This window comes from Chionomys nivalis, chromosome 13 (genome assembly GCF_950005125.1).
Source record: "Chionomys nivalis chromosome 13, mChiNiv1.1, whole genome shotgun sequence".
NCBI lineage: Eukaryota > Metazoa > Chordata > Mammalia > Rodentia > Cricetidae > Chionomys > Chionomys nivalis.
In genome coordinates, this window is record NC_080098.1 from 41,188,906 (window position 1) to 41,207,256 (window position 18,351).

General features: G+C 39.7%; 1 protein-coding gene across 1 annotated transcript in view; it reads left to right on the forward strand.

Annotated features, from left to right (window-relative positions):
- The window catches only part of Aoah (acyloxyacyl hydrolase), a 180,208-nt gene that overhangs the window by 105,781 nt on the left and 56,076 nt on the right, over nucleotides 1-18,351 (forward strand). Inside the window, exon 12 of the mRNA XM_057787663.1 lies at nucleotides 389-480. Coding sequence (XP_057643646.1) covers nucleotides 389-480 — 92 coding nt within the window. The remainder of the gene's footprint in view (nucleotides 1-388; nucleotides 481-18,351) is intronic.

An 18,351-nucleotide genomic window follows, 5' to 3' on the forward strand; every position in this document is an offset into this window, starting at 1 on the left:
CAACTTATTGACTAAGGGCATTCTTGCTTGAGTTTCAATATTATTTTTCAGGACAATTACTTTTTTAAGTAGTCAACCTTCTGATGTTCTCAACCGAAAGATGTAGGAGATCTCAGAGTATTTCAGGACTGGAGAATTCCTGTCCCAGTGCGTCCCTCTCAAACGGGTGAGACTCTGTGTGTTCCTCTTGCTCCACCATGGAAGCCAGGGATTCTGACTACTGTGAATTCTCAGGTGATAGTCGAACATGAACCATCCTTTTTAGATACCAAAGGCTCAAGAAGACAGACAGATGGAAAACCTGACTTATGCACTGTGGGTATTCTCAGTATCAGCACAAAGCAAGCGACCATTTGATAATTTCTACTTTATCGTTGCTTTCCTCTAGAAATCCTTCTTCAACTTGCCAGCAGCTCTGACTGACGAGCTCGACTGGCCCCAACTCTCTGGTGTTACTGGATTTCTGGACTCCACTAGCAGGTATGTTTTCACACTTACACACTGTGTGCACACTCACACACTATACACTCAACACATGGCAGCTTACCTGCATAAGGAGAGAATAAGAGATAAGTTTGCTCCCACAGTGTTGAAATGAGAATCATTGTGAGTTGCTTTTAGACCATGAATAACATATACAAAACATACCACTGACATGGTCGGTCCTGCCATTGCAACAGGGTATGGTCTACACTGAAGAGGGAATGTTCCTAGTGGTGGCTACAATTTGTATCTGATGGAAAATACTCAAACACATCAGTGAATTTTTCTGATTGCACATCTGATTCAAGAAATTAACAGTAACAAAAATAATAGATAAAATAAATTTGCAAGTTGTGGGATCTGTTGATTTTCCTGGCTTCAGTGCTCTGGATTTGGACACAGGTCATGACTCAATAAATCAGATTTCTGTGAGTGATGGATATTGAACAAGCCTGGTTTCAAAAGCTGCAAACAGCAAAACACCCAAGAGCTTACAATTTATAGTTTTAATGGATACCTCTTTGTGCTTGACAAAGAACATCACATCCCATAAATAATGTGTTTATTACCTATACTCATTCACTTTAAAAATACTCATTTAATACTTATCATAAATTAGACACAAACACCATAGGAGATTTGTGGTGAATAAGATGTGTCCTTTCCTGCAGTCAATTACAACCAACAATATAGGTAAGACAGAGAGAATATAATGGCAACACAAAGTAGGTGTGCCAATGGTAGGTTTGGCACAGAGCCACTGGGCTCAGAGTGAAAATGCTCATGAAAGTCATCCGTAGACTTTTGGGATGAAGAGCAAGGGGCCTAGATGCCAAAAGACACTAGGCTCATAAAATGGGTAGAAAAGAAACCAGGAAATACAACCAACTTTTAAGAAAACACACTCATAATTTTGTAGGACCTGTCTATGAATATAAGGAAGGCAGAGCTGTGTTTTCAAATTATGTTTCATTGTCAAACTTACCTATTTTTTAAGTTAGTTATTGTGATCCATGTAAAATTTACTAACAATTAGTAAGTGGTGATAGTAAGAAGTAACTGTTAGGAATCTTGTAAATATCTTGGTGGTTTTAGAGCCAAAGAGTGCTGCAGAAATCACACCATACAACAGATTGCACACAAGGGATTTATTGAGGGGGAACTAGTGAAAGGCCTTCTTGGAGCAGGGATGAGAGAGAGAGAGAGAGAGAGAGAGAGAGAGAGAGAGAGAGAGAGAGAGAGAGAAAGGCAGAGAAACAGAACAAGGGAACAAGAGCATGGTCTCTGACAGAGGGGACCTTTTAAAGGGCATTTGGTAACTGATGATGAACAAGCTGCTAGCGCTTAGTCACTGAATGTGGGCTAATGGAGTGTCTGATGTCTAAGAGAAAATACATAAACAAAATAAAAAATATGATAAAATTTATAAAGGAAGGAAGAAAGAAAGAAAGACGAAGGAAGGAAGGAAGGAAGGAAGGAAGGAAGGAAGGAAGGAAGGAAGGAAGGAAGGAAGGAAGGAAGGAAGGAAGGAAGAGACCATTGAGTTCATTTTCTGTTGGCCATCTACTTCTAGGAATGCAGCCTCTTCATAAGAATGTAGTCAAGAACATAGTTTCCCCAGTGAGACTTCCTAGAAGAATAATACATTTTCATGTGCAAGTGGTTATTCGTTGGAGATGGGTTTGGGGTTAGGGTTGGGTGTTTGTATCTACTTCCTCTTTCAGCTCTAGGACCCTATCTGGTGTGTATCCATGCAGGCCCTGTGCATGCTGCTTTAGTTTCTGTGAGTTCATAAGAACTTTGATCATGTTGCTTTCAAAGGACGTGTGTTCTTGGTGTCCTCCATCCCCTTTGGCTCTTAAATTCTTTCTGTCTCTTCTTCTATAGAATTTCCTGAGCCCCAACAAGAGGAATTTGACAGAGACATTTCATTAGGGCTGAATGTTCCAATGTTTCTCACTCTCTGCATAATGTCTGGCTATGAGTCTCTATATTTGTTCCTATCTGCTGCAGGAGGAAGCTTCTCTGGTGATGGCTGAGTGTAGTTAGTAATCATTTTATTGTTACTTTTTGTTTGTTGTTTTGTTTTGTTTTTTTTTTATAAAGTATATTTGGTTTTATCTTAGGTGCGTGAGCTATCTAGTCTCATGTTCTTGGTTACCGAAGCTGTATCAGGTAGAGGTTCCATTTTGTGGAGTGGGTCTTAAGTCAAATCAGACATTGGTTGGTCACTTACACGAGTTTGTGCCATCATTGCACTAGTATATCTTACAGGCAGGACAACATTGTAGATCAAATGGTTTGTGGCTGGTTTGGTATTTATGTTTCTCCATTGGTAGTGAGCAAAGTATCTTTCTATACCAAAGATGCTAGAATGTAGTAGTGATAGCTCTATGTAGGCACTAGCTCTAATTCTTCAACGCTCAATGTGATCTTCCTGTCAGTTTCTGAAAATCAACCTTTATCTTGGTAATGGCTTGTGTTGGTTGGGGGTTCCCATAGGACCCCTTTGGCCAACAACCCAACTGGATATAACTCAGTCCTGGTACTGGAAGCTTCATTTGATGAAAAGAGAATACCAGCTGGGGCTCTGACTCCTAGTTATTTGGCCATTTCAATTAGATTGCCTTTGTATATGTATTTATTTTATGAAGGCTCTACTGTATTAGATTTCCATACTATCCCCTCAAATGGCCCTTAATTTTAGCTGCTTTTCTTTATATTCCTTTCCCCCCTCATCTGGTTCTTCCTTCTCTGACTTAGTCCTCTCATTCCAATTCCCCATTCATCCACATTTGAAAATACACTTATTTCTCATCATTCAGGAGGCCAGTAAGTCCAAGGTGAAGGTGCCAGTTTTAGTGGTGGGCCTTCATACTGTGTCCTCATGTGACAAGGGCATCATACCACAAGTCCCAGGCAGTCTCTTAGCACAAGTCTCTCTTCTTCTTATAAAACCACTGATACCACTACAGAGGTTCCATTCTCGAGACCTTATCCCACCTTAGTTTTCTCCCTGAAGCCCCTTCTCCAATTACCATTAACAAATAAATTAAGTTTCCAGTCCATGAGCTTTCTGAGAACACATTCAAACCATAGCAACATTTCAAACCAGAAGTGGCCATCCAGCTGTGACTGATGTGGAAGTTACCTCTGTTCTGGGCTAGTCTGTTAATGCAGCACCCTCAGTTCTGTATCATTATCCGAAAAAACCTGTCTGCTTGTGCAGCTTGCTTGGGGTGGCTCTACATGTTGTCTGTAAGATTCCTAAGGAGGTGGAAGGCGCACCACCCAGCTGGCGATTCGCGTGTTTAAACATGTGCCTATGGGCACTGTGGGGCCTCTAGCTATCTTTTCACCAGCTGTTTCTGGGCACTACACCTGTGTTCCCTGCCTGCCACTCAGCTAGAATGATGAACAGGCTATCTAACTCCTATTAACGGAAAGGAAAATCCTCCGGCATCTCAGTTGCAATGGATTCATCCATTAAGGAGAATGGAAGGTGACATTCTCTGTATCACTTCTCAATACACTCTTCAAGAATGACATTACTATTAAATCATCTTATTATGCTATCATGTAAATTGCATATGCAGATAATCTATGTGAGACTATTCTTCTCATTAAAAGAATAAAAGGGTTTAAAGGCATATAAAATATCCAAAAGAGATTAACAAATGGTTGAGGTTCTCTTCTGATAGAAAGAGGAAAATAAAAGAGGAAATGTATGAGTTCCTGAGTGTCCTGGCTGGAATTTTGTCATCTTGACACAAGCAAGAGTTATCTGGGAAGAGGGAATCTCAGTTGATAAAAATCTAATTGACAAAACGCCTCCATAAGATTGCCTATAAGCAAATCTATAGGACATTTTCTTGATAAATATGGCAAGATGTCAACCCACTGCTGGTGCACTGAGGTGTAATGCCATTTCAGGGCAGATGCTTCTGAGTTGCATAAGAAGGCTGAGCAAGTCATGGGGGTAAAGACAGTAAGCAACATTCTTCCATGGCCTCTGTTTCAGTTCCTGCATTCAGGTTCCTGTCTTGAGTTCCTACCCTGGCTTCTGTGGATGAACTGTGACTCTTTCCTCCCCAAGCTCCATTAGGTCAGAGTTTAATCACAGCAATAGAAAGCAAACAGAGACACCGAGTCTGATACCTAGCCACAAAAAAAATTTAAAGAGCAAAAGTAGCATAGACCAGTGGGAGATAAGTTTTGAGCACATAGGACAGACCCGATGGAGTTCTCCATTCGGCTGGACCTTGGGAATGTGCCCCCTGGCATCTGTGACCAGCCTTGCAGCACAAGTATTAACAATAATTTTTAGAAATATACCTCATACAAGTGCAAGCAGTTAGTTCATAAGAGAAGCTGGCTCCTGTCCCTCCCCTCTCTATCAATTGCTTTACCCTCTCAGAATGCAGTCTCTCTCATAAACTGAAAACAAATGAAATCCCAGACATATCTCAAAATCCAAACATGACCCCTCACTTAAATGAATTTGTGTTTGTTTGTTTTCTTGTTTTGGTTTGGTTTGGTTTTTTGTTTTGTTTTGGCAAGGGGGTCAGGGTTTCTCTGTGTAACAGCCCTGGCTGTCCTGCAACCTCACAGAGATCCGCCTGCCTCTGCCTTTAATTGTGTGGCTATTAATGATATCTGTCCCCTTACCTTAGAATAATGTGGTTTTCTTTTTAATCCATTGTGAGTCAAGAATGAGTTAGGAGAGTAAAGCAGCTGTGGGAGGGGGCAGCTTGACTGTGGAAAGGAGAATTAAAAGGGAAAATGAAAAGCGTCTTGACGAGGTAAAAGAGCACCTGTGTCCAGGTGACTTTAATGAAAACCATCCTATCTTTAGGATGAGAAACAGCACCAAAACATGTACTAGTAGGGTGTGACTTTCATATAAAAGCAACATCTAAAGTCCCAAACTCCCCAACAGTACAGTGCAAAGCCTCCTTCACTATTACAGCATGCTCTGTCTGTCTCACACCCAGGATAGAATGCCCAGGCTCTTGGCCTCTTTTACATGATAAAGCTGAGTTGGGATGAAGGTGCCCCAGCATTCAAGTTTAGTGGTTCTAGGGAGATGGGATCCTGCTGTATGATGGGATTTTAACCACTTTTCTGGCAATTCTTGAGGAGAGAGACTTCAGATTCTCCTCCACACACATCTTCACATCCTAAGCAGCCTGTTAAGATAAAATGGAGATAATCTGAACCATCTCAGACTTGTGTTGACAAAGGCAGGCTTGTCAGTAGTAAAGGACAGGCTCCCACACAGTAAGTTCTCTACTGTTTGGTACTCAATGCCTGTAAAAATGTCAACAAAAACACCCTCTTGCATTACTGTCATGACTACTTTCTTTGGGTATATACCCTTCCTCCACAGCAAACCCCAAGCAGGAAAACAAGTGAATTCAAATTCTTATCAAAAGCATTCATTCTTTTTTATAACCCACTGAGTCCAATCAGTGCTGTCCATATGTATGTGCATGGGTGTAATGTCAACCATGGGGCCCGAGCAACCTGCCAATAGCCATTTCCTGAAAGAAAAGTTGCTGTCTGTCCCACAACAGCCATCAGTAGCTAGGAATGGGTCCTAGTGCCCACCTCCCCCAATCACTGATGGAGTTTTAACTGGCTTGATCCCGTGCAGATGTTATCTAGGTAGCCCAGCTGCTGTGCGTTTGTGTGTGTGATAGCCCGGTCATGGCAGAAGGTAGCATTTCACAGCTCTCTTCCCCAGCCCTGCTTCTTAAGCTCTCTGCCTACTCTTCCATGATGCTTCCTAAGTTTTAGGTTGAGGGGTGTGAAAAAAAATAAATATTTTTGAAAATATTAAAATGTTTTTTCTATTTATTTGTTAATGAGATGCAAAAATAAACCTTGTTGTAGGAGGGTCCACCTTTTCATTTTCTGACTGCCCAGACTCCCTAAATAACCACACAGAAACTATATTAATTAAATCACGGCTTGGCCAATCACTTAAGCATATTGTTAGGTAGCTTTTACATCTAAAATTAACCCATCTCCATTATTTTATATTTTACCATGAGGATCGTGTTCTACCAGCAAAGTTTTAGCATGTCTGTCTCTGGCAGCGGCTCCATGGCTTCTCTCTGACTCTGCCTTTTTTCTCCCAGCATTCAATTTTGTTTTCCCTGCCTACTGCTATTCTGCTCTGCACAGGACCAAGATATTTTCTTTATTAACCAATAGTATTCCCAGCATACGGGGGGAATCCCACATCAAAACCTAAAACTACAAATCATTTAAAAACGTTAAAGTAATTTCATTAAATTTAGTGTTTGTTGTTGTTTAATGTGAAAAACACTTGGGCCCCAGCTGGTGGTACAGTTTTGTAAGGTCATGGAACCTTTAGAAGGTGAACTCTTGCTGGAGGAAGTGAGTCACAGAGAGCAGATGGAGGTTTATAGCCAGACCTCACTCCTTGTCCACTCTGCTTCCTGACTGTAGACTCTATGTGACCACATACATGTGCCCATGTCTTCCTACCATAATGGGCCACAGGCTAAAATAAATCTTTCTTTCATTGAAATAAATAAACAACCACCTGAGCCTGTCAATGACTATCTGAATCACATCCAAAGGTGTGCTCTACAAGCCAGGGCTAAATGACAGTCTTGGAAGCTGGGAGTGAGAGTGTAGGGGTGGAATTGGGTAGCCTTCAGAAAGAGAGAGAGAGAGAGAGAGAGAGAGAGAGAGAGAGAGAGGGTAGGAGGTGCGAGTCCAGGAAAATGGATAGCTCAGAGTAAAGTGCCTGATGCGCCATCTGAGGGCCAGAATCCAAATCCCAGCACCTGTGTAAAGAGCAAGGCATGGTGGTATATGCTTATAATTCCAGTTCTGGGGAAGGCAGTGATAGAATTACTGAAGCTCACTGGCCAGTCAACTGTAGTTGTTGTGTTTGTTTTTTTTTCTCTTTGATCTTTTGGGGTCTGCCACCCAGTTTCCAAATAAACACACAGAAGCTTATTATTACTTATAAATGTCCAGCCTTAGCTTGGCTCGTTTCTAGCCAGCTTTCCTTAACTTAAATTATCCCACCTATGCTTTGCCTCTGGGCTTTTTCCTTTTCTTATTTCTGTGCATCTCACTTTCACTCTTTCTCTGTGGCTGGCTGTGTGGCTGGATGGCTGGCCCCTTCTTTTCTCACTACTTGATCTCTTTTGCTCCTTAATCTTTCTGGTTCTTGTTCCTTAATCTTCTTGCTTCCTCTATGTATTCTCTCTGCCTGCCAGCCCCTCCTAACTTTTTTTCTGCCTCACTATTGGCCATCTAGCTCTTTATTAGACCAATCAGGTGTTTTAGTAGGCAAAATAATGCAGCTTCAAAGAGTTAAATGAATACAGCACAAAAGAATGCAATACATCTTTGCATCATTAAAACAAATGTTCCACAGCAAAAACAAGTGCATCACACTTTAAAATAATACCCTACAATAGCCAGGTTCCAATGAGAGATCTTCTCTCAAAGCTTTCTCTCTCTCTCTCTCTCTCTCTCTCTCTCTCTCTCTCTCTCTCTCTCGTTAAAGTTAGCTATAAAAAGCCACAAAAGTCAAAAGTTAAAAAAAAAAGCAGTTAGCAAAGTTACCATATCAAACTCAAGCTAGAGTGATAGAAATAAAGCCCAGAGACTAGGTTTGATGGTGGGCACCCTTAATCCCAGCACTGGGGAGGTGGAGGCAGAAGGATGGCACATCTAAGGCCATAGCACCACTCTGTTACATCAAATGAGGTCAGTAGATCAGTATAAACGAAGCAAAGCAGAATGAATTCTCTAGTTTAAATGCTGTCCTCTGACTTAAATGTACTATAGTGGACTAGAGACATGGAAAAAGCTTAGAAGAAAGTAGACAGAGCCATTGTTAAAAGTGGCACACTCATGCCATTCAAGGACATTTTTCTTTTATCAGAGATGTCCCAGAATTTTGGAGTTAAAGGTTATCTATTCTCTCCATCCAATGGATATTAAAGGAAAGAACAATTGTGAAAAGTGGTACATCACTCTGAACCCAGTCACTTGGGGAAGCAAATTGGAGTACAAGGATTTGCAGCCAAGATTTGTTAACCTAATTTCATGTTTTCTAAAAAAAAGACAGGTAGGCACTAAACATTAGTGGGCTTAATAACCTTTTTAAATCTATTATTCACAAATTACATGTGATATCATTGCAAGTGATTAGCCCTGCTATTCTATATTCTATGCTCATATCTATAAACAAATAATTAACTACAGAGCTGGCCATTTGATTTGTGTTTGATTGATGGGAGTGTGACAGAAGCAGCAAGCAGTTCTGCAACTATGCCCCATGGTTGCTAGGGCCTTTTAGGGGACCTTCAAGGCAAAATCTATCTTCATAACAGTCTTAGACATAATTTGCCTCTGCCATATATTCATTGCACCTGTCTATCAAAAGCAATGGGAACTAATGCTGGCAACGTGAAACCCTTCACTAGCCAATTGCATTCAAAGTCCACTGAGTTCTACATTTCTACCACTCCCTGCTAAGACACAAGGGGCTCGTCTTCCCTTAAAACTGTCACCTGTGGGGCTGGAAATGTGGCTTGGTTGGTAAAATGCTTGCTTAGCAATCACAAAGCCCTGGATTTGATCTCCTGTACCATATAAACCGGGCATGGTGGCACACACCCACAATTCCAGCACTCAGGATTGTGGCATCAAGAGGATCAGAAGTTCAAAGTCCTCTTTGGCCTCACAACCATTTAAAAATCATCCTGGGAAACATGAGACCCTGTCACCAAAGCAAAAACGGAAGCATTTATGAAGTAGTAAAAATGTAATATTATTTTATTACTTTTACCATTTAATTTGATTAAAAAAAATACAAATATGGGTGAGGATTTCTGCTGTATAATGAAGTATTGACAGGATGTTGGTGTCTACATGTAGGTAGACTGAGAGCTAAATTTGTTTTTTATAGAACTCTATTTATTTTGGAAAATGAATATGTATTTTGGAAAGTGAATATATATTGCTGGGTGTGTGGCACATGCCTTTAATCCTAGAACTCAAGAATCAGAGATAAGTAAATCTCTGTGTGTTCAAGGCCAGCCTGGTCTGCATAGTGAGTTACAGGACAGTCAGAGCTACATGAAGAAATCCTGTCTCAAAAAAAGGAAAGAAAAAAGAAAATAAAAATGACTATATAATAAAGTATATTTTTCAGACTTCATTATATGGCAAATATTTTATCTAAAATGAATTAAATGAGTGGGTCACTTCAAGGAAAATATCTAACATTATTAGCTGCAAATAATAAAATTTAAACTTCAAAGAAAAAACTTAATTACAGAAAATTTGTATTTCCTTCTATGAGCTTGACCAAGACCCACCTTCATATTTTCTCTAATGAGATACACAATAATACTAAGAAATAAAATTACTCAAACTTCTATCATGAGATGTACTAATATTTAGAATATTCTTGCAACTCTGTGAGCCAGTATTTTCTTCAAATTACCAGGGTAAAATGTCTAAAATCTTATCATGGGTAAAAAACTCACTGAAAGTACAAGATATGCCAATACACTTTAATGTGACAAGGTACAAAAGATTCACTGGTTACACATTTCTCTTGACCAATCAGTAAGAAAGTACCACTTCTTAAGTGTTGATGTAAAATCTAAAACATTTATCTACAATTATCTAAAATATGTATTAAAATGTAGCTCTATTTTTTAGCTACAAGTACGAGAGACCAGGGTTTCTCCATATACTTTTCCAAAAATCAGCCCATAATGACTTGGTGTGGAAGTAATGAATCCAGGCTATTTTCTACTAAGCTAGTCATGAAAGACATTTGCAAACATGAAACATGTAACAGAAGTTACAACATTTAGTGGATTCATTATTGCTATTTAAGCAGACTTAATAGGTAAATGTTCATTCAAATATCTTCATAAATAATGACTAGTCTAATGCATACATACCAACAACTCTCTGCAGGGTCCTCAATAATTTTAAGAGTGATTCTGATGTCAAAACTTGGAGAACTCTGCTTTAAAGCAGCAGTGAAACAAGGACACAGTGAGGACAGAGATTGAGACAAGTCCCCCTTTGTGGTCTAGGAGCAGGGGACTGAGAAGGGACAGCCCACCAGACTGGAAAGGGATAAAGAAAGTGCTTCCGAGGAAGTGACCATCATCCTAATAGTGTTACAGGAAGAGGAAGGTGAGGATGGAGGAAGATCAGAGTGAGCATGACAGAGGGTGCTGAGAGCCACAGGGCCCTGCCATTGCAGCAGATTGAGGTGGGAGGCCAGGCTGCTTGGAGAGTGGGGTCAGGAAGTGATCAACTGAACGCAGGTGCATTGAATTTTGCTACAAAACAAAGTGAGTGAGCACTGGATGGAAATCATAAATCAGGAAGTTATTTTAAACTAGAAATTCTGAAGCATCCTTGCAGTGATAGCATGATCTGATAGGAAAAAAGAACAAAGCTAGAAATGAAAACCCTAGCAAAGACAAGAAGAGTCAGGATCCAGGCACACTGAGGCCCCAGCTTTGGGCTGGAAGAGTCACCTGTAGAATCCATGGCTCCACCCAACCACATCATAGAAACCCTTGTACCTACAAAGACTTTCCCTAACCACATCATAGAAACCCTTGTACCTACAAAGACTTTCCCTAACCTCCACTTATTTGCAAATTTTTACCTCTCAATTATTCAGAATATGAATACATTCTGATTTGCAAAAAGTCACTGATAGTAAAAAAAAATTAAAAGTCCCCCCTCATGTGTTCCAATTATACTTCTTCCCAGAAGAAAGTGCTGAGTTCAATTGGGATAATGCAATTTCATCAATATGCTTTCTAGGTCTTCCCATGCTGATATTTGTACTTAACTAAGTAAGTGTGCTGTGGCAATTTCCCCATAATGATATGTTGTGTATAATATACTAAAACTTACGTTTTACTTTAATAATACTTTGAACCTCTTTTATCCTTTTTAATAGTGCATAGTGTTTCATTGCATGGTTCCTTCCTGCAGACATTCAACTTATTTTCAGAGTCTCATTTCCAATAATAATGCAGTGAACCCTCTGTACTGCCAATTCATACATGCATACAAAGATTTCTATAGGGAAAATTGTCAAATCAATCTGTATACATTATTAGTTTCATGAGCTTTCCAAATTGGGCTTTACCAATTGATATTCCCAGAACTAATGAGAATGTGTTTCCCCACATTCTGACAATACAGAATATTGTCTACTTTTTAGTTTTCTTCTGATCTAACATTTCACTGCTGTTCTAACTTTCAGTTTTCTGGTTACAAGGGAACTTATACACATCTCCATAAACATCTGCCCCACTTTGGGTGTCACATCCACCAACTGAGTAACTACCCCCATTTGTTACTCCCTGCTGTGCATCAACCTGCACTGCTCCGCAATCTGCATCTCCAGGTCCCCTCCTCCTGTTTGACTGGATGGTTCTCACTGAGCTTCTATTGTGTGCTCAGTGTCACCTCACTTGATTTGCCATCACTGTTACCATCCACCCTGCATCCAGACAGAGCATCTCAAAGGCTGAAATCACAACCTCACACAGCCTTCATACAACCATCACAGCCTTAGCACCTGGCACAGTATTCAGCATATAGTGGGTACTGAGCAAAAGAAATCCCAACCTAGGGATAGAGAGATGGGCTAGTGGTTAATAGTGAGGCCAGCTTTTGCAGAGAACTTAACTTTACTTCCGGACCCAACATTAGGCAGCTCATGGTGGTGACCTTTAACTCCAGCTCAGGAGACCCAGTGCCCTCTTCTGGATTCAGAGGGCACCTTCCCTCACATGCCCATACTTACACATAGACATAAACACATACACATAATTGAAAGTAATTATAAAAATAAAGCTTAAAAAGAATCGTCAACCCAGTTCATGATATCACTAAACAGCTGCAGAGTGTTTTATAGTCACAGAGCTCCTTCATGTATGTTTCCTCAGATGTTCAAATCAAGACAGATTTGCGAGAATTAACATTTCAGGCAAAATGATAGGGCAAGGGTAGAGGAGCATAAACAGGCTGAATTGAATCATCAGCTGCAGAATGAGAGCCCTGCCCAAGTCAATCAGCATCTCTTTAACCTCTGGACTTCCACGTGTATACTATAAACAATGCTGTGATGTAGGATTCCCCTCTGTATGCTGTGGTTACCATTAATGAATAAAGAAACTGCTTTGGACCTATAGCAGGGCAGAACTTAGCTAGGCGGAGAAAACTAAGCTGAATGCTTGGAGAAAGGAGGACAGAGTGAGGGAGAAGCCATGTAGCCCCACCAGAGACAGATACTGAAACTTTACCAGGTAAGCCACTGCCATGTGGCGATACACAGATTAACAGAGATGGGTTAAATTTATATGTAAGAGTTAGCCAATAAGAAGCTAGACTTAATGGGCCAAGCAATGATTCAATTAATACAGTTTCTGTGTGGTTATTTTGGTTCTGGGTGGCTGCGACGAACAAGCAACCTCTTAAAATAATGTTGTGCAAGAATTAGCAACATTCAGTCAACTACTAGATCACACCATAGGATGAAAATAGTTACCAACAAATTGGAGGAGATTAGTTTAAAAGGCAATTACTAATTCAATAACCAAATATAAACAGTAAAGTAAAGAGCATACTAGTTAAGGGGTGAATTTGGTCAACATCAGGCAAATAAACCTCTCTTTGAAATTCTGTAGTGAATGGTGTACTTTTTCAAACTACAGTGATTGAGACAAATTAACATCTTCTAAACTCTCTAATAGAATTCTCATATATTGTTGGTTGTGAGCCTAGCCTTTAACGGCTGAGCCATCTCTCCAGCCCCCTAATAGAATTTTCATAGCCAACAGGATATGAAAGCTTTCAGGGCATTACAATGTTCAAATACAAAATCTACCTTTTTCTTTAAAGTTTTTCTTTAAAAAACTATTCTATGAAACCCTGCCTCTCCTTCTCAAGTTCATGATCTCTTTAATTATTATTTTAATGTAAAAATAACAATGTAAAATACATAATACATAATGTAATACTATATATAAATATATATGCATATACACACATGTATATGTAACACACTGAGTCCATTTGGCATTGCTTGTATGTACATATGTCCATCACTGAGCACTTTGAGACTGGGCCACGGGAGGAGTTGGAATGGGGAAGAGGCAGGAGTGATGTAGATGCAGTGCTCATATGTGAATTTCTCAGAAATAAAATGCGATGCATAAAAATGTTTACAAAGATCCAACAAATGACTATTGTTGGAAACTCAACAATCTGGTTCATCATGATGTCCTCTGATGAAAGTTCTTGCCCTGCTCTAAGTAGTAATACTCAAGTCAACAGAAGATAATTTTTCATATATAAATCTATCCTATCTACATTATTCTTGAGCTCATTCTTGACTTTAGTTTGTTTTGCTTGATTTTTTCATTAAAATGTTTCATATGCTATATATTTTGATTATATTCTTCCCACCTCCTTACTTCCCCAACTTTATATGTATTCTGTCTATCCTGCTCTGCCTTAAAAATAAGAAAAAAATCGAGAAAGAAAGAAACTGCAATAAAAACAAAAACCTCCACAAAACTGAAAATCAAAATTAATAGGCAAAAGCCCAAAAAGACAAAAAAAATTCCAAAACAAATCAAAGTGAAGCAGAAAGTCCACAAAAATGCTATAGAGTTTGTTTTGTATTGGTCAACTTCTCCTGGGCATTGGAACTGCCCTGGACTGTGGTTGGTATACCCAGAAGAGTCATTGTACTCTAGCCTCATCATGGTTAGTGGCCTAGTATTCTTCAATTGTCTCACTAATGCAAGTTCAACTCTCCCTGCGTAAGGAAAACTCCCCCTCAGCAATCTTAACTTGTCAGCATCTTAGAATATTACTTCCACACATATCCTATACTGCCAAGATTCTTGGGGAATTCAATTCCTAAAATTTATGAGGGAATTCATTTACTAGAATGGCTATGGAAGAAGATGGTACCACTAGTTATTTAAAATACTCCCAGCACTTAATGTAAGACTTTAGTCCTAAAATTATGGATGCTGCTTTTAGACAAAAAAAAATGTTAATGAATCTATCAGTGATTGGCAAAAATATCTATATTCTTATAATGAACAGTTCAGATGACTGTATCTCTGAGACTTATAGCCACATTATTTACTCTCCATGAGCTGACATGCCATGAACAAAACAATATTTCGGTACATAAATTTCATTTTTAGAATTATTAAAAATATATTTATGACTAAATGTTGGTAACAATTACTTTCCTGAAGAAAATAAGCACTCTTTATTGACCGTGAAATTATTTTAGCATTGAACTCACATCTAATGTCCACTTCGCATATGTTTCCACAAAATATAATAAAGGAGTCCAAGCAGAGGGCATTAACCACACAGTGTTCATTTCAGGCTTCTGGCTGAGCGAGCAGCTCGAAAACAAGCACTTCTTCTCTCCCGGAGAAGCTTTACACCACGAACAGTAAATGAATTCATCCACAAGGACAAAGAGAGGGGGGAGAATTAACAGCCAAAGACTTGGCAGCCAGAAAGGAATGCAACAAATAGGGAGCTGACTCGGAAGCCTTGCGTCCCAAGCTGGTGAGAGGGAATGTCAGCCAGCAACCTCGGTTTGCACTGCAAAACTCCTCAGAACTGGACGATTATCTATACAGGGTGCCTGTAAAAAGGGAGGTGAAACCTAAAAGGAGCAATATTGGTCTTCAGGTGACCGTAAATGCAGCCTTTTTTTTTTTTTTTTTTTTTTTTTTTTTTTTTTGGTTTTTCGAGACAGGGTTTCTCTGTGGTTTTGGAGCCTGTCCTGGAACTAGCTCTTGTAGACCAGGCTGGTCTTGAACTCACAGAGATCCGCCTGCCTCTGCCTCCCAAGTGCTGGGATTAAAGGCGTGCGCCACCACCGCCCGGCTAATAAGAGCACTGATTGTTCTTCCAGAGGTCCTGAGTTCAATTCCCAGCAACCACATGGTGGCTCACAACCATCTGTAATAAAATCTGGTGCCCTCTTCTGGCCTGCAGGAATACATGCAGACAGAACACTATATACAAAATAAATAAATAAATTTTAAAAAAAAATGCAGCTTTTCTAATCCCTTAACTCTACACAGGTGGTCAACTGTGCTAGTCCGGAGAAGACCGAAGCTTTGTCCTTCAGAGAGGCTATGGTCAAAGGTCTCTGGACCGGGAGAATCCTTTTCCACTCCACCCTGATGTCTGCAATCTAGCCTATAATCTCATGTCTACAGGCCAGACAAACCTTCCCAAGCAAGGCGAGCAGGCCTAGAGGACAGACCCAAAGCCACTAAGAGCCAGCATTCTTGTTTCATCTCTGGTGCTGTGATCAAGGACTCCAGCAACAAGGCACTTAGGGGAGAAAGGGTTTGCTGACAGTTCCAGGTTACTGTCCCCCACTGTGGGAAAAACTGGGTGACAAGAACTCAGAGAGGCTTGTCACATCACACTTACAGTCAAGAGCAGAGAGAAACTAATGCCTGCAGGGCGGGCCTTGTTTGTTTTCTCTTCTCTCAAACAGTTTGAGACCTTCTGTCTAGAGAATAGTGCCACCCACAGTGGCTGAGGTGGCTGAGTCTTCCTACATCAGTTAACTTAAGACAATACCTCACAGATATATGCACTGGCCAACCTAATACAGATAGTTCCTCAGACCAAGCCAGTTCATCCTACAACCAAAAACCAGACAGAGTCAGCACTTTTGGCAGCCATTCCCAGTTGACCAGTATGCAGGAGGCTCCAATGTTCCGATATAACTAAACAACCCAAGATCATCAGACATCTGACAAAACTTCAGATGCGGAAGGAAAGAGGAGAGGGGAGGAAGAGTAAAAAAGAAAGCCTTCTTTTATTTTTATATTTTAACATTTTAAAATTTTTATATCGTGTGTGGGTGTTTTGCCTGCATATATGTCTGTGCGCTGTGTAACGGCAGTGCCTAAGGAGGCCAGAAAAGGGCATCAGATCCCCTAGAACTGGAATTAAAAAAATTTTACAGTACCATGTGCATATTAAAAACTGAACCCAGGTACTCTAGAAAAGCAAGCAGTGCTCTGATATACAAAGCCATAGTTCTAACGCCAGAAACCCTTTTTTAATTAGCAATAGATTCTTCTCTCATACAATACCTTCTGACCAGTTTTCCCTCCCTCCGTTCCTCCCAGCTATCCCCCTGCCTCCCCTCTCCCTGAGATCCACTGCATCTTTTGTTTGTTTCAGAAAAAGAACTTTACTAGCATACTTAGAAAAATAACTATAATTAATAATGACAATTAGCATCTTCAGAAAGATAAGATGCTACAATACTAAAAGGAGAACATATAAAATCAAAGAACTATTCAGTGACCCAACTACTTCTAAAGTATGCCAGTAACATTATTTTATAGTAGGGATGAAAGATGAAGTTAAGAATATTGTCCCTAAGAAAATGAAAAAAAAAAAGCAAAGAGATAAAAATAGGGCAGAAAAAACTAGGGCAATTAGTAGAACAATTCAGATGAGCCATTATCTAAATGATAATTCTAGGGAGGGACAAAAGAAGATGGGAATATCATCTTTGAAGTAATTCAAGAATATATCTTAGAGTGCAAACATGAATCTCTAGGTTGAAAGGTCTTTTTTATGTCTGACACTGTAAACATAAAGAAATCTTCACCAAACTTGATATCCAAAGACTTCAAAACAGGACAAAGTGACATTCCAAGTTTCTAAAATACCAAAGCACAATGGTTTCAACTCTATGCTAGTAGGCCAGAAACTTGTGAGTAAATTCCTTCAATCGTCTAAGGAAAGTTATCATAATCTAGGACCTTATTATCATCTGTTCTAAGTATCTATCACATAACAAACTGCTCTAGACTTAGCGGCTTAAAACAAGTGTTTTTTTTTAATATCTCAAAATTTAGAGGGTTAGGAATTCAGGTAGAGCTTAGCTGGCCAGTTTTTGTCTCCATACAATGACCTTGGATACTTAGTAAGCTACACAAAACGGTTATGCTGGGGAAAAAGATCCAAGAGAGCTTCATGTATGACACAAGTTCAAATGGGCTCCCCCTGTTTTCAACACTGAGCTCTTTTTATAGACTGTATTTTTATAATATTTTTTAAAATTATAATTACAAAATTCCCCCCCCTTCCATTTCCTTCTGCCAACCCCTCCCAGGTACCCCACCTTGCTCTCTTTCAAATTTATGGTCTCTTTTTCTTCAATTATTATTACATATATACCTAAGTCCATAAATACAACTTGTTCAATCTGTGTAAGACTACCTGCATGCATATGATCTCATGGCTGACTACTTGGTATTGGATAAGCATTTGAGATGTTCTTTCTTGGGGAAGATTATTTATCTTCAGCTCAGCATTACCCAGTTGCCTATAGCTCTTTGTCTAGGTTGAGGTCCCATGAGATTTCCTCCAGCCATGTTAGCATGTCCATTGGTGTCACTGTTGGTCGGGTCCTGTTTAGGCTGCCATGCTGATGAGACTTTGCGAGTGTAGCCTCTCTGACATTTCTAGGAGACACAGTCTCCTAAACTTCCTATTTTTCTGGCTCTTGCAGTTTTGTCTGCCCCTCTTCTACAGTGTTTCCTGAGCACTAGGTGCAGAAATTATGCTACAGATGCATCACTAGGAACCAAATACCATGTGAATTATTCTCTTAATTTTGATCAGTTGTGGCTTTATGTAAGTCTCTATCTGCTGAAAAGAGAAGTTTCTTTGATGAAGGGTGAAAACCTATATGTGGTATAAGAATAACTACTTAAAACATAGTTAGGAATTATGCTG